This window comes from Gobio gobio, assembly GCF_949357685.1.
Source record: "Gobio gobio genome assembly, chromosome: 9".
Taxonomy (NCBI): Eukaryota; Metazoa; Chordata; class Actinopteri; order Cypriniformes; family Gobionidae; genus Gobio; species Gobio gobio.
In genome coordinates this window covers 13560493-13572779 of record NC_137115.1, presented here as the reverse complement: position 1 = coordinate 13572779, position 12287 = coordinate 13560493, and the positions used below count along the sequence as shown (strand labels likewise).

Here is a 12287-nt window from a genome sequence, read left to right as displayed (position 1 = left end):
TTTGACAAAAAGTTCAACGTTTGTCTCAACAGTTGTCTCAACTGGCTGCACAGATCATTTCCCCAGACACATTGTGGAACATCCAAGTGGGTTTGGTCAAACATGAGACATGCCTTGACATTTTTTGCCAGCAGTGGCTTCCTTTATGTTATCCGTGCCCTTTCATGAACACCATCCTTGTTCTGGTGATGGACAAATGAACAAAGATTTCAGAAGTTTGTAGTTTTCTGGAGGTCTTGGGTTCACCTCATTCAGGATTGCCTGCTGTGTTCATTGAGTGATTTTTGCAGGATGTCCTCTTGGGAGAGTAGCAACAGTCCAAAATTTCCCACATTTGAAGACATGGTATCTTACCATGCATGGATCCAAGAACACCCAGGTTGTTAGCAAAGCTTCTGTAGTCTTTCCAGCTTTTTACACATTTTAAGGTCCCGTTCTTTTAAGGGCATGGTTCACACAAACCATTTTCTCTTGGGAAGAACAGATTTGTCAGGAACCAGGCTTTGTGTAACCAATGCAAAATTAAACAGCTCTTTAATAAGCATTTTTGTGATTGTTCAATTGTGTTTTGGATGTAACCTTTCATTACAAAGACTACTGGAAACATTTTTGATGACTATGCATATAATTACTCAGTTTTAGATGACTTTTTTTTTTTAAATAATTACCCAGTTTCTCATGAAATAATTAACTTATTTTGATTCTGTGTTCTAGTGATATGACATACGCAAGTAGAAAATCTTGTCAGACTTAAATGGACCCCTTTGTACAGATCAGTGGATCAGATCACGGCAAATATTAGGTACTGTCATCAAGATGTGCTCGTTGTGCATGTAATTCCAAACCTGTATGAATTACATTCTTCTGCAGAACATGGAAGATTATATTTTAAAGGTGGTAGCCACAGAGTTTTGGTGACCGTTGACAATATGGGGGGGACCCTGAGATATCACTGAAACATCTTTTGTGCCACTGAAGAAAGTCATACCGGTTTGGAATGACATGAATATTAATTTTTGAGTGAACTTTCAATTTAAGGGTAGGGTTAGAGGTTAGTATTTGATTTGTGTGGAATCGGCACCGTGATGGGCATGACCAAAGAAATCTTTAAAATCGACTGTGATTCCAAAGATCTTCATAGTCCAGCATAATATTCGATCACCCATATAGGTTATTATACTTAAGATGTAATGTTGACTTTCAATAGATTAATCAGATTATTTATTTACATACAATAAGCAAACGTGTTTATTATAAAAATGTCCATTACTTTTAAAAAATTTAAATCTTGTGGTATTTTATTTTACGTCTAGAAATCACACATTTAAAACGCGTTGAAACTCGTTCTTAAAAATGATTGGTGACAAATTAAAATAAGAATAATGCCAGTTTAGATTTTTTTTTTATTTAGCATGTCTAGTCTTATTTTAAATACTTTATGCCATCTTATGGACCCCTAGTGAGCTCTCGTCCCCTGGTTTGGATGCACTGCTCTACAGGAACACCCAACAAAATATCACTGGTTAATAAATGGATAGTTCCAGTTCTGGATGCTGATTGGTCAAAAGCAAAAACTGTTTCCCCGTATTTTTTATTTATTGGCCATGAAAGATTTTTTCTGTGTCATCAGGTGCAGATTAATATCCAGCCCACTGCTAAAGTAGACTGAATTATCATGCAGCATGTGTTACTCATCTAACCGCTGTGGGAGTAATCACGGTCACGATTCATGATCCTCTATACAGGTTTTTAAAACCATTTTGTAGATATTAAGGCATTTTTCATCTCCATTTACAAATAATTCCAATTAATACTTGAGACAAAACTTGTTCTCCTGTGAGCTCTCCTTTTTCACCCCTGGCGGAAGAACGCCGTCTCAAAAACATTTCCACTAGGGTTAATTTCAAACACGATTGGGTTAGTAAAAGAGGCAGACATACAGTTTTTGGTAAAAGAATTTACTTGCATGAATGTCCTAATAGCAAAGCATAACCCATAGCACTCTGTAGCAAAAAAAAAAAAAAAAATATCCAAAAGTTTGCTGACATATTTCAAGTTTCCCCCAATGTTTGCATCCCCAGCACTAAAAAAGCAAACTGAGCATCAATGATGACATTCGTGATTGTTCATCACATTCAGAACAGAACAGTCGATGGTTAAAGTTGCAAAATAATTTCACTTCAAAAGCTGATTTGTCCTACAGGTAGGTATATACACACAAGAAAGATGGGTGAAAGCACTACAGCAGACCACTTCAGATCTTTGCCCCTCATGTCTCCACCCAAAAGTTTCTTTTAAAAACTATATTTGAGCATCATTAATGGTGTGAATGAGAGTGCACAAATGTTATTCATGTCCGGAGCAATGTATTATTTAATGACACAGGCAAATGGCACCATCTAGCGGTCTCTCTCAGTCAAGGCAATAAGGGCCGTTTCAAAACCTAGCCGGCACGGTTTGGGCATGATGTGTTTAAGAGCCATAGAAGCAATTCAGTTCGGCCCTGCAGTTGAAACCAGTGTGGACCTTCCTGTATGATTAGGTCTATGGAGGAGGGTTGCTAATATATATGACGTTTAAACAAGAAGGATCGTCATATCTTGAAGGAGGTTTTTCATTTCCCGTTGCAAATATATACTGTGACTACCTTATTACACACCCACACATGCACAAATGAAGCACACACTCACACAAATGGAAAAATGGACAAAAGAAACAAACAAACAAACAAAAAGAAAAACTTTACTATTGTAATATATATTTTATATATATTTTATCAAGACAATTTAATTTCAGGGAGTGGGTGAATGGAACAAAAAGACGAAAAAAATTATCCAAATAAAATAATGAATAAAACAAAAATAGTTTGATGTTCCTTACATGAAGAATCTTTAAAAAGGCAAAAGAAGAAAATAACACCTCACACATCTAAAGCGGTGCGTTCTGACAGCTTCTGTCTGGAGAAGCACACCTAACGTTACACATCTGGAGATGAAGTTAACATTTCCTCTCAGACATCCTAACCATTTGTTTCTTACTAGGCTAATAAAAAAGGAGAAATGAAAAAAGTGTCAATGCTGCGACAACAATGGTGTGGCACGCAGGTACACGTTTCCACCGTTTGCTACTTTAAGCAGTCAGTCACGCTGTCGCAGTAGCTATTGCAGTTAAATAACAGGACATTTAAATCCTCGTTGTTGTTTTTTTGGTTGTTGTTGCCTGTACGTTTGTCTCTAAACTTCCACATCAATGCCTGCAAAACTTTTGAGAGAATGAAAACAACATGATGGAGAGTTTCTATGATACACTGACCTTGGAACATCAAGCCTCTGGGGGCAGTGGATGAAAACTGGAAAAAGGCCTCTCCAGAAAGCCGGTTTCAAGGTTCCCGCTTGGGGAGGCAGGAAACCACGACCTCCCTGTTAACACGCTAGAGATGTCTCCCTCTCTTTTCCCTTTAAAGCACAAACATTTTCACATCTATAGTGTGTGAGCCTCCCAAACCCCTAACGATCCCACCCCGGTCTACTACTCAACGGTATGCCCATGTACAAAAATCGAAACAAAAAAGACACAGTTTAAGAAGTAGGTTTGAGAACACGCATCCGTCCGTCCGCACACGCACACAGCATTCGGTACGCTACCCAGGCCGAGAAACAGCACTATTCCTTTCGGTGTTACCCCATCATCTGTCCTCCCGCTGTAAAAACACTATTGGTAACAGCTAGTTCCAGAAAGAGCACTTGTACAATTGCAGAAATATGGCTTTAAAACTGTAACAATCAGTGGGGGGAAAAAGTCCAAATAGTTTGATTTCTTTTGTCCCCACAAGATGATTTAGAGCGTGTTCAATATTTGTGTTTACAAGAAGCTTTAGTCCTGTAGTCCAGTGTTTTGAGTGTGAGCGTGTGTCCTGAAACCTGCTGGTGCTGAGCGGTGTTCTCGATGGTGCTTGATTGGTTGAGATTTATTCAGTGATTGGTGGATTGTGTTGCAGTGTGTAGTGTCAGGCTACGATTGGCTGGATGGAAAGCCAATCGTAAACCAGGACTGACCAGAGGGTACCACCTGTTCGGGATCATTCACAGATGCCGTACTCCCGCCTAGAACCCGCTTCCTCAGAAGGCTTGGGTTGCTGGTGCACGTGTCCTTTGTACGAGTTTGCGTTTGTGTATGTGAGGGGCGTCCGGTTTGCTGGTAAGGGTGAGAGAGTGGCGGGGGGGGGGGGGGGGGGAGAGGGGGGTGTGGTCAATCCCGCACACTGGCTGAGTAGGAGAACTGCGAGAAGTGTGTGCGTGTATCTGGGTCCTCCGCATCAAGACTGTCATCTGCAAGCAATGGAGACACAAACCAAAGAAAAACCAAATCAGCTCATCTTATTTTATTCAGTATTATCTATCACAACTATTATCTCTGTTTAAATGCATGTTATAGATCTTATTGTGAACAATTCATCAATTTTTTTTGTGAATTATACCTTATAAGCGGAGCCTTGGATAAAACCAACTCTATAAATCCCGAATCGCGATGTATCGTCACATCCCTAGTTCATACGTTTAATTTTTTACAAATGTTTTGAGCATTTAATATTTAACCCTATAAAGCCTACAGTATGATATACATCTTTGTATAGAATAATTCTAAAACATCTTTCGGGTCGTGGCTCACAGAGAGTGTTCTCATTTGCTTCTTTTTGTGCTTAAATGGACAGAGACAAAATTATGTCAAAATATCCTTCTTGTCAAATATCCTATCAAATGACAGGCCGAAGCAAAAATATTTTCATAGTAAAAAGACCAAGCCTAAAGAGACTACAAAATTTGATCTATTTATATATAGCCTATAACGCGTCAAGCATTGTGGGGGATAATGCAAACAATATGTTACTTTCTGTTATAAAGATATGATTGATTTACATTACAAGGTATCAGAATTTCATCTTAATTTTTGGCCATTTAAATATCAACAACTGCTCTAAAACTGGGGTGTTTCTGATTCTCAACAAAAAACATTTTTCTTTTTTTAAATTGAATAAACCATTCAATAAAATTCTGATCCATTTCATATGTCAGGGTTAGGCTTGCTGCGATAGTCGCTGTTACAGTGTTTAGCCGCACACCGATTACATTACTTGCCCACAGCGGCACCACCCCCTACGGTCGTTTAGATTTTTTTTTATAGTAATACTAGGGATGCGCGGTATACCGGTACTGGGAAAACACCGGTATGTATTTTATTTCAAACGGTACGATATCAAGATTTTGCTCATTTCGGTATATACTGCTGTTCCGAAGTTCACCGCTAGGTGGCAGTGCGCTACCCAAACTGACGCGAAACCGGCAAATGTCATGTGGCGCCATAGAGGAACAAAATTAATACAGCAGTTGAATCTCACTCAACACGCACAAAAGGAGTTAATAAAGAGAGGATTAGACGTGAAATTTGGAATTACTTTGCTTATAAAACTGCTGAAGAACCATCAAACCTTGCCAAGCATCTGCCACTTGCCCATCCTGACTTGTACAAGACATTAAGAGATTGACAGGTGAGTGCATAAATCAAACCATCTAATTTAGACATTTATTTTCTTTTAACAGATCAACGCACATACATAAGATCGTATCGTTTAAATATAATGAATTCTCCAGCGTTCGTTTCAACCAATGACATTTAGATTTCATAATATTTGCACGCATACTATTCCCCTATATTCGCGTAAGATGTAACCAACTGTGTTTATGTGACTGCTCACTAAAGATGGACATTTGACATAAGTTTGTATTTGACTAAGGAAAAACAACTTAATTTGGAATGCGCGACGCTCTTTAGGCTTGTCTGTTTGTTGTTGGTATGAGCACAAAGAAAACTCTCTTAGCTCCCATCCCATGTGTGACGGAATGCTATAAAATCGCTTGCATGTTCAAATTGGCAAGATTTAAAAAGACGTGGGTAGTGATTTCCGTCAGCTGTCCCGAAACGAAAGCATAAGTTTTGAATCGGAGCGCGCAGATTGCTTTTATTGTGCATGTGTGATGTCTTTTGAAGCTAGAAGCAATTTGCTCATTTTCAGAGCTAGAGAAGGGTGTATTGCTGAAATTACTTTGCACAAGAGTTTCCAAATGACTGATTTGATAATCTTTGTTGATTCATTTAATAATAAACATTTGCGTTAATTTCCCGCTTTATAAACCTCAAACCTGCGAGAGTGAGTAAAATTATGCGCATTACCCGCGCCAAAATTCAGACCCTGTATGGTATCGATTTAATATCGGTACTTCGGTATTAGATTGTGGTACCGTACCGAAGCCAAAATTGTGGTATTGAGCCATCCCTAAGTAATACAAATAATTTAGTTCAGTTAGAAAACAGACACTACAATGAAAAATGTAACACGTCTGCTCAATTCAGCGTGAGTGTGTCGCAGCACAGATCAGCAGCTGGAGTCAGATCTCATTTATCACGTGACAAGAGTGAGGTGAGCTGACTGGCAAGACAATGGCGGAAGATTCGGTTTTAAAGCCAAATGTAAAAGTGCCTATTTGGCAATATTTTGTAAATGCTAATAGGGAACCTGCAAACATTAATGAGGCAATCTGTAAACTTTGCCTGATGAAGATGTCAGCATCCAGAGGTAACACTTCTAATTTACGCGCACCACAAGAATGAGGCTGCTGTGCTTATTCGCTTTGTTAATGAAAGTTCTATATTTAATTTAAGCGCGTTTGTCAATGTACTGTTTTGTTATTGTGTTTTTGATTAAGAATAATAATGAACCCACCATTCAAGCAATCGCCGCCCCTAGGTTACCCCTAATTCGAACGCGGGCATTCATAAGCGATTCAAATCGAGATGGAAAAGAGGGAAAAACTCCAACTTCAAATATATAAAATACATTCCCATCACTATTTGGAGTTATTTTCCACAGAGTGACTGTTTTCTCAGACACACTAAGAGTCGTGACTCCTCTCATGCAGACAGGCAGTGAAGAAGGACTGAGGTACTCACATTGGTCAGGTGGCGTGACAGTAATGGTCTGTGCAGTGAACTCGTCGTCAAAGTAGCGTGTGTCTGTCTCTGAGGTCACTTGCGGCTTGAAGGGTGGGATGAGCTGCAGTAAACATGGTGGGTGAGAGTGAGAAAAAAAACTCTATAGAAAACATTCAGTTCACACATACCTCATTAGCCAAATGCAAAGATCAGCATAAACAACCAATGTTAAAGGGGTGGTAAAACACATTCTTTTGAAGGCTTGACTGTGTTTGTGGGGTGCACTGTAACATGTGTTCATGCTTCGTTTTAAAAAAAATTGCCTAATTTTTCATATATTTGACCTTTATTCTACACTGCTCTGTCCCTCCTTGTAAAACGGTCTGATGCTTTCCGGGTTGTATGAAGCCAGTCCCTCAAAAATACGCAGTGGGCTCTGATTGGTTAGCTGGCCCAGTGTGTTGTGATTCGCTAAACGCCTAGTGCACGTATGTCGGAAACGTCACGCCCCTTACCGGAGGCTGTGCTTGCTTTGGTCAGTGTTAGAAACAACGGCGTCAATAAAACCATATGAGCCCGAATCAGATCCAGAACATTTGAGTGAAGATGATCGAGCAGAACCTGTTCAGTCCTCAAGAGTAAAGACTGCGGATCTATAATGATCGCTACTGAATGGCACTTTAACTTTTGTATTTTTAGAATGATTACAGCCAAATATCTGTCGCAAGAACTAACCCAAAACAAACACTAAGCACTGGCTTTAACTAGTAAGTTAGCCAAATCACACACAGAACCATGTTTAGCATGCCTGTAGATAAACAATACATAAAAGCTCTAATCAAAGAATCATTTACACTAATGCCAGGTTCGCTGTTGAGATTTTAACGTTAGTGTTTGTAATGTTAGGTGTTCGTCGGATAACGTTAAGTATGAATGAGCATTTAACAGACTGGTTTGCAGAACAGCGTTGTCATCTGTTTACTTCCTTGCTACAACCTATTACAGGAAAACACATCGATGAAAAATAAATCAGACTTACAGGTTGTGGCCCGTAAACAGCTTCTGTTTGTAAATCCAGCTTTCAGGACAAGCCGTTGTGCATATCCTGTATTGAACTCGCGAAGTTTGTGGAAGTTTGTGTTGTCCTCCGTGAAATGTGCAGCGCGCGCGTCGTGCATCCACGCACCGGCAGTGTTTTTTTCACGCAGCTGACGTTGTGCAAATCTGGCATTGAAATCGCGAAGACGGTGGATGCAGGGAGCCCTGCGCGCGCCTGATTCCCCGCTGACTCAAACACACGTGCATATAACATGCTGTATGTTAAACGCTCTGCAAGGCACCCCTGTCCCAAGGAAGGCTGAACAGAGCAAGTACCCCAGACCTGCAATCCGGATGGAAATAACAGCGTTTCCTCGGCATCGCGGCAACAACACTCCAGCCTAACTAACTTATACCACAACAGCGCCGCGATACAAAATGGCCTCACCCCCCCTTATTTAATATTCTCGGAGGAGGGGTTTATGTAAATATTGAGCCTGTTGATGTCACCAACCCTGGAGGAATGTGTGTAGTCGCCTACTGGCCGTTTGCTGTAGTTCTTAGAAACTGATTTCTTTAAAAGCAAATATCTCCCTTTGCTTTAAACTTTGAACGTTGTAACTTTGCAGATGTTGTTTATGCTCAAGCAGCAACATTACACGTTAGCTAAAGTTAGAATAGTGAAATCGTGGTTTACCACCCCTTTAAATGTCTAATGAACTACAAATAAAAGACGTTTGGTTTGAGGGTATAGTTCTTCTGATCACATCGCAATCAAATCACACTGATGCACCCCATTTGAACACGAACGCAAGCAAGATTTGAGAGCATTTGTCAAAGACATTAACCGTGTACTCTTAACTTGTGTGATGAACTCATCTGATGAATCGGTTCTCTCACTGTTTTAAACTCTTTTACCTTCTTTTGAAGGACATCTTGCCAGTTCATGGAATTGAAGAACTTGTGTGTCATCACTTCTTTGGCATCTTCAGGACCTCCTCCAAGCCTTGAAAGCACCAAATCCATGTTGTTAAGACATACGCAAGACTTTCATCACAACAAAAGTAGAAACAGACGCTCCTCATACCTCTGTTTGGGGTCTTTCTTGAGCAGGCCGGCCAGCAGGGCCTTAGCCTCGGGCGAGAGGTTTCTAGGAAAGCGAATCTCCTCCATTAAAATGAGCTCAAACAGACGCTCGTGGTCCTGGTTATAGAATGGCAGCCGACCACACATCATCTCATACATGACCACTCCCAGACCCCACCAGTCCACAGCACGGCCGTAATCGTTGTCTTCTAATACCTACAGCAAAAAATGTGGTGGAAGAGATGAAAAAGGGAGCATATATAGAGAGAAAGAGAAAGAAAGAAAGAAAACAAATAGCTGAAACAAATTCTTTAACATTAGGATAGTATATTAAAGTGTTGGTGTGTAGTATAACTGTGTTGCACTAGTAGCCTACGACGTACCCTGACGTGCACCTCTCCAATAATGTAACAACGCGTCAATTCTACGCGGACCGCAAGCGCTGTGATTGGTCTGCTCAGGTTAATGAATACATTTTAAAAATCTGCGATAGGAGTGTGTGTGTGTCCAGAAATGGGATGATAGTTTCATCCATACATCTGCTATATAACAATATTTTGTAGTCCAGAGATTCTTTATGTTAGTGAATAAATACATAGATCCGCTGTGTATAGTTTATTTATTTTCTCATTAAAACCAAAGATGTTAATCAGTGATTGTATATCAAGAACCGGGACACATTTGGGTGCATTTTGTTTTGTGATTTCAACGAAACGAATAATGTCTCCGCTACAGCAATCGATTGAAGCGCTTGTCTGCGCACGAGCCACCGCTACTGAAAACAGCGGCCACGAGCACTCGGCATGATTTCAAAAACGCATTCCAGCAACAGATCGCCTCTTATTTAACTCTACTAATCAACTACAGATGCTTAATTTGTATTAGATACAACAACTCAAGCTGCAAGAAAGCCATCACTGCTGCTGCTTCTCCGACAATGTACACAAACAAGCTGCTGCTTCTTTGGCTTTTGCATTGATACTGTGGGTTACACGATCAACATGCCTGTGGACACTGCCTCCTAGAGGTCTGTATGTGTAATTGCACATTGACGCGGACAACAATGCAGAAGTATAAATCAGCCATAACCCAGTTTAAAGTATTACACAGCGTTAGTTTAAGGCAACCATTATTTTAGAACGCATCACCTTATTATTTATAAACTTTTATAATGATCATGTTAGCAGATCTATAACATGCGATGAGTGCCGCCATGTTAGTTTGCACCGCAATTCAGAGAATCTTATCTGTCCGATTTACAACACGTCAATTCATCCTCTTCTCCCGAAATTCATGAAAGGGGCAAGTGAAGTGGGAGAAGAAGAGTAAATGTAATATTCACAAGCCATTTTTCTTTCATAATGTGCCATATTTATGATAGAAGAACATTAAATGTGAAAAAGAAAAAAGACCAGGTTTTCCTAGCGTACCACCACATTTCCCAATTGAAACATCTTAATTGGAATTATTGCCATAACCTTTATTACATTAAAGGTGCAGTAAGTGATTTCTGAGAAACACCCAAAACATTAAAATAAAACACCCAAACAAATAATTTTGTGAATATATGCTAGATGTAGTCCTGGCTGTGAAGAAAAAACAAAGTGGATCTGACCAAAACACTCTTGTAGCCAATCAGCATCCACTCATGATGGGGGAGGAGAGAGCGCGAGCAAGCAGGACGTTAGTAGAAAGACTGTAGAAAGGATGACTGAGAAATTATCAAACAGGAAAAGGCCAGAGGAACATGATCAGGCAAGAGCTAGGACCCGCCGATAACACTGAAGAATCTTTCCAGAGCTGGAGAGACAATAGAGGATGCAGAGGTTGCTTCTTTCTGCTCAATATGTGACTAACATTGGTTTTGCTAGCTTTCACAGAAACAAGATATGATGTTGTTGTAATATTAGCTGTAGTAACGGGGCAGTCTGATGTGCCAGCTGTTAGACTTTTACTGTGTTTCGCAGTGCGTGTTATTTTCGGGGTGGAGCAATGAAGGGAGGGGTGTGTTTGTTTGGGTGTTGATTTCAGAATCAACAATGTTTCTCAGAAATCGCTTACTGTACACCTTTAACAAACAGTAAATGACTGTCAAATACTGAAAAGATTTTATAAAGAATGCATTACAACAACAGTACCTTAAACCATTATTAGCTAATATTTGGATATCGTTTAAGATCAATGACGAAAGCTTACGAAGATTACATTTTTTCTTCTTTGGAACAACATGCACTGATGAACTGTGAACAATGAGAACACACCGGGAAGAAACAAGTCAAGGCACCTTTATTTCTATAGCGCTTTTCACAACACAGATTGCTTTACGGTGCTTTACGGTGATAGGAATTTAATTTTGTTTTAGATGAAAAGCTAAAGGAAGTTTTTGATTGATTAATTTCTGTTGTAAAAACTGATTACAAAATGTAAAAATGGATGTAAAAAATATATATAGCACAAAACTAAAACAATAATGTAAAAATGATTATTATTATAAGATTTTAATAGTCCTATACCATTTTTAAAGTCCTAATTTCAACTGTTCATCTCACAATGACTTAGCATGTCATATTTTTGACTTTTTATCTAATGATGAGGACTTTTAAAATCATATTTTCAACATTTTATCTTATAATTATGACTTAGCATGACGTATTTTTGACTTTTTATCTCACTATTATGACTTTTAAAATCATATTTTTGACTTTTATCTAATAATGAGGACATTAAAAATCACAATTTTCAAAATTTTATCTCTAAATTATGACTATGATTATTGAAATGAGCTGACCAATAATATAATTGAATATTTTGTCCCCAACTGAGCAAGCCAAAGCCAAAGGCATCAGAGGCGACGGTGGCAAGGAACCAAAACTCCATCAGGTGACATAATGGAGAAAAAAACCTTAGGAGAAACCAGGCTCAGTCGGGGTGCAGGTTCTCCTCTGGCCAAAGAACAAAAAGTATATGATTATGATTCTGGCAACATTAAAGGTCAGAAGTCATATTAGATCGGAATCAGAGAATAACAGACTGATACTTTGTTTACAAAGCATCTTTTTCTGTTAGCCAAAAGAGTAATTTTGCCAAAAGATTTGCCTTTTTTCTACATCAACTATATTAATATAGAGCAATAGCTTCACCTTTTGTCTTTCAGTTTATTCGGTCTTCATTTGCTT

General features: G+C 39.2%; 1 protein-coding gene across 2 annotated transcripts in view; it reads right to left on the bottom strand.

The window, feature by feature from the left end:
* akt2 (v-akt murine thymoma viral oncogene homolog 2) overlaps positions 1–12287 on the bottom strand; it is a 45868-nt gene that overhangs the window by 2134 nt on the left and 31447 nt on the right. The window contains exons 11-14 of one of the 2 annotated variants that reach the window (XR_013817244.1): positions 9113–9327; positions 8944–9031; positions 7006–7108; positions 4056–4328 (exon numbers count right to left, since the gene is read on the bottom strand). Coding sequence is in view for 1 of the 2 variants with exons in the window: in XM_079825944.1 (XP_079682070.1) it covers positions 4249–4328; positions 7006–7108; positions 8944–9031; positions 9113–9327 (486 nt within the window). In the remaining variant the exon portion in view is untranslated. Of the gene's footprint in view, positions 1–2722; positions 4329–7005; positions 7109–8943; positions 9032–9112; positions 9328–12287 lie in introns of those variants that run through there. The other variant, XM_079825944.1, reaches the window with a different exon arrangement.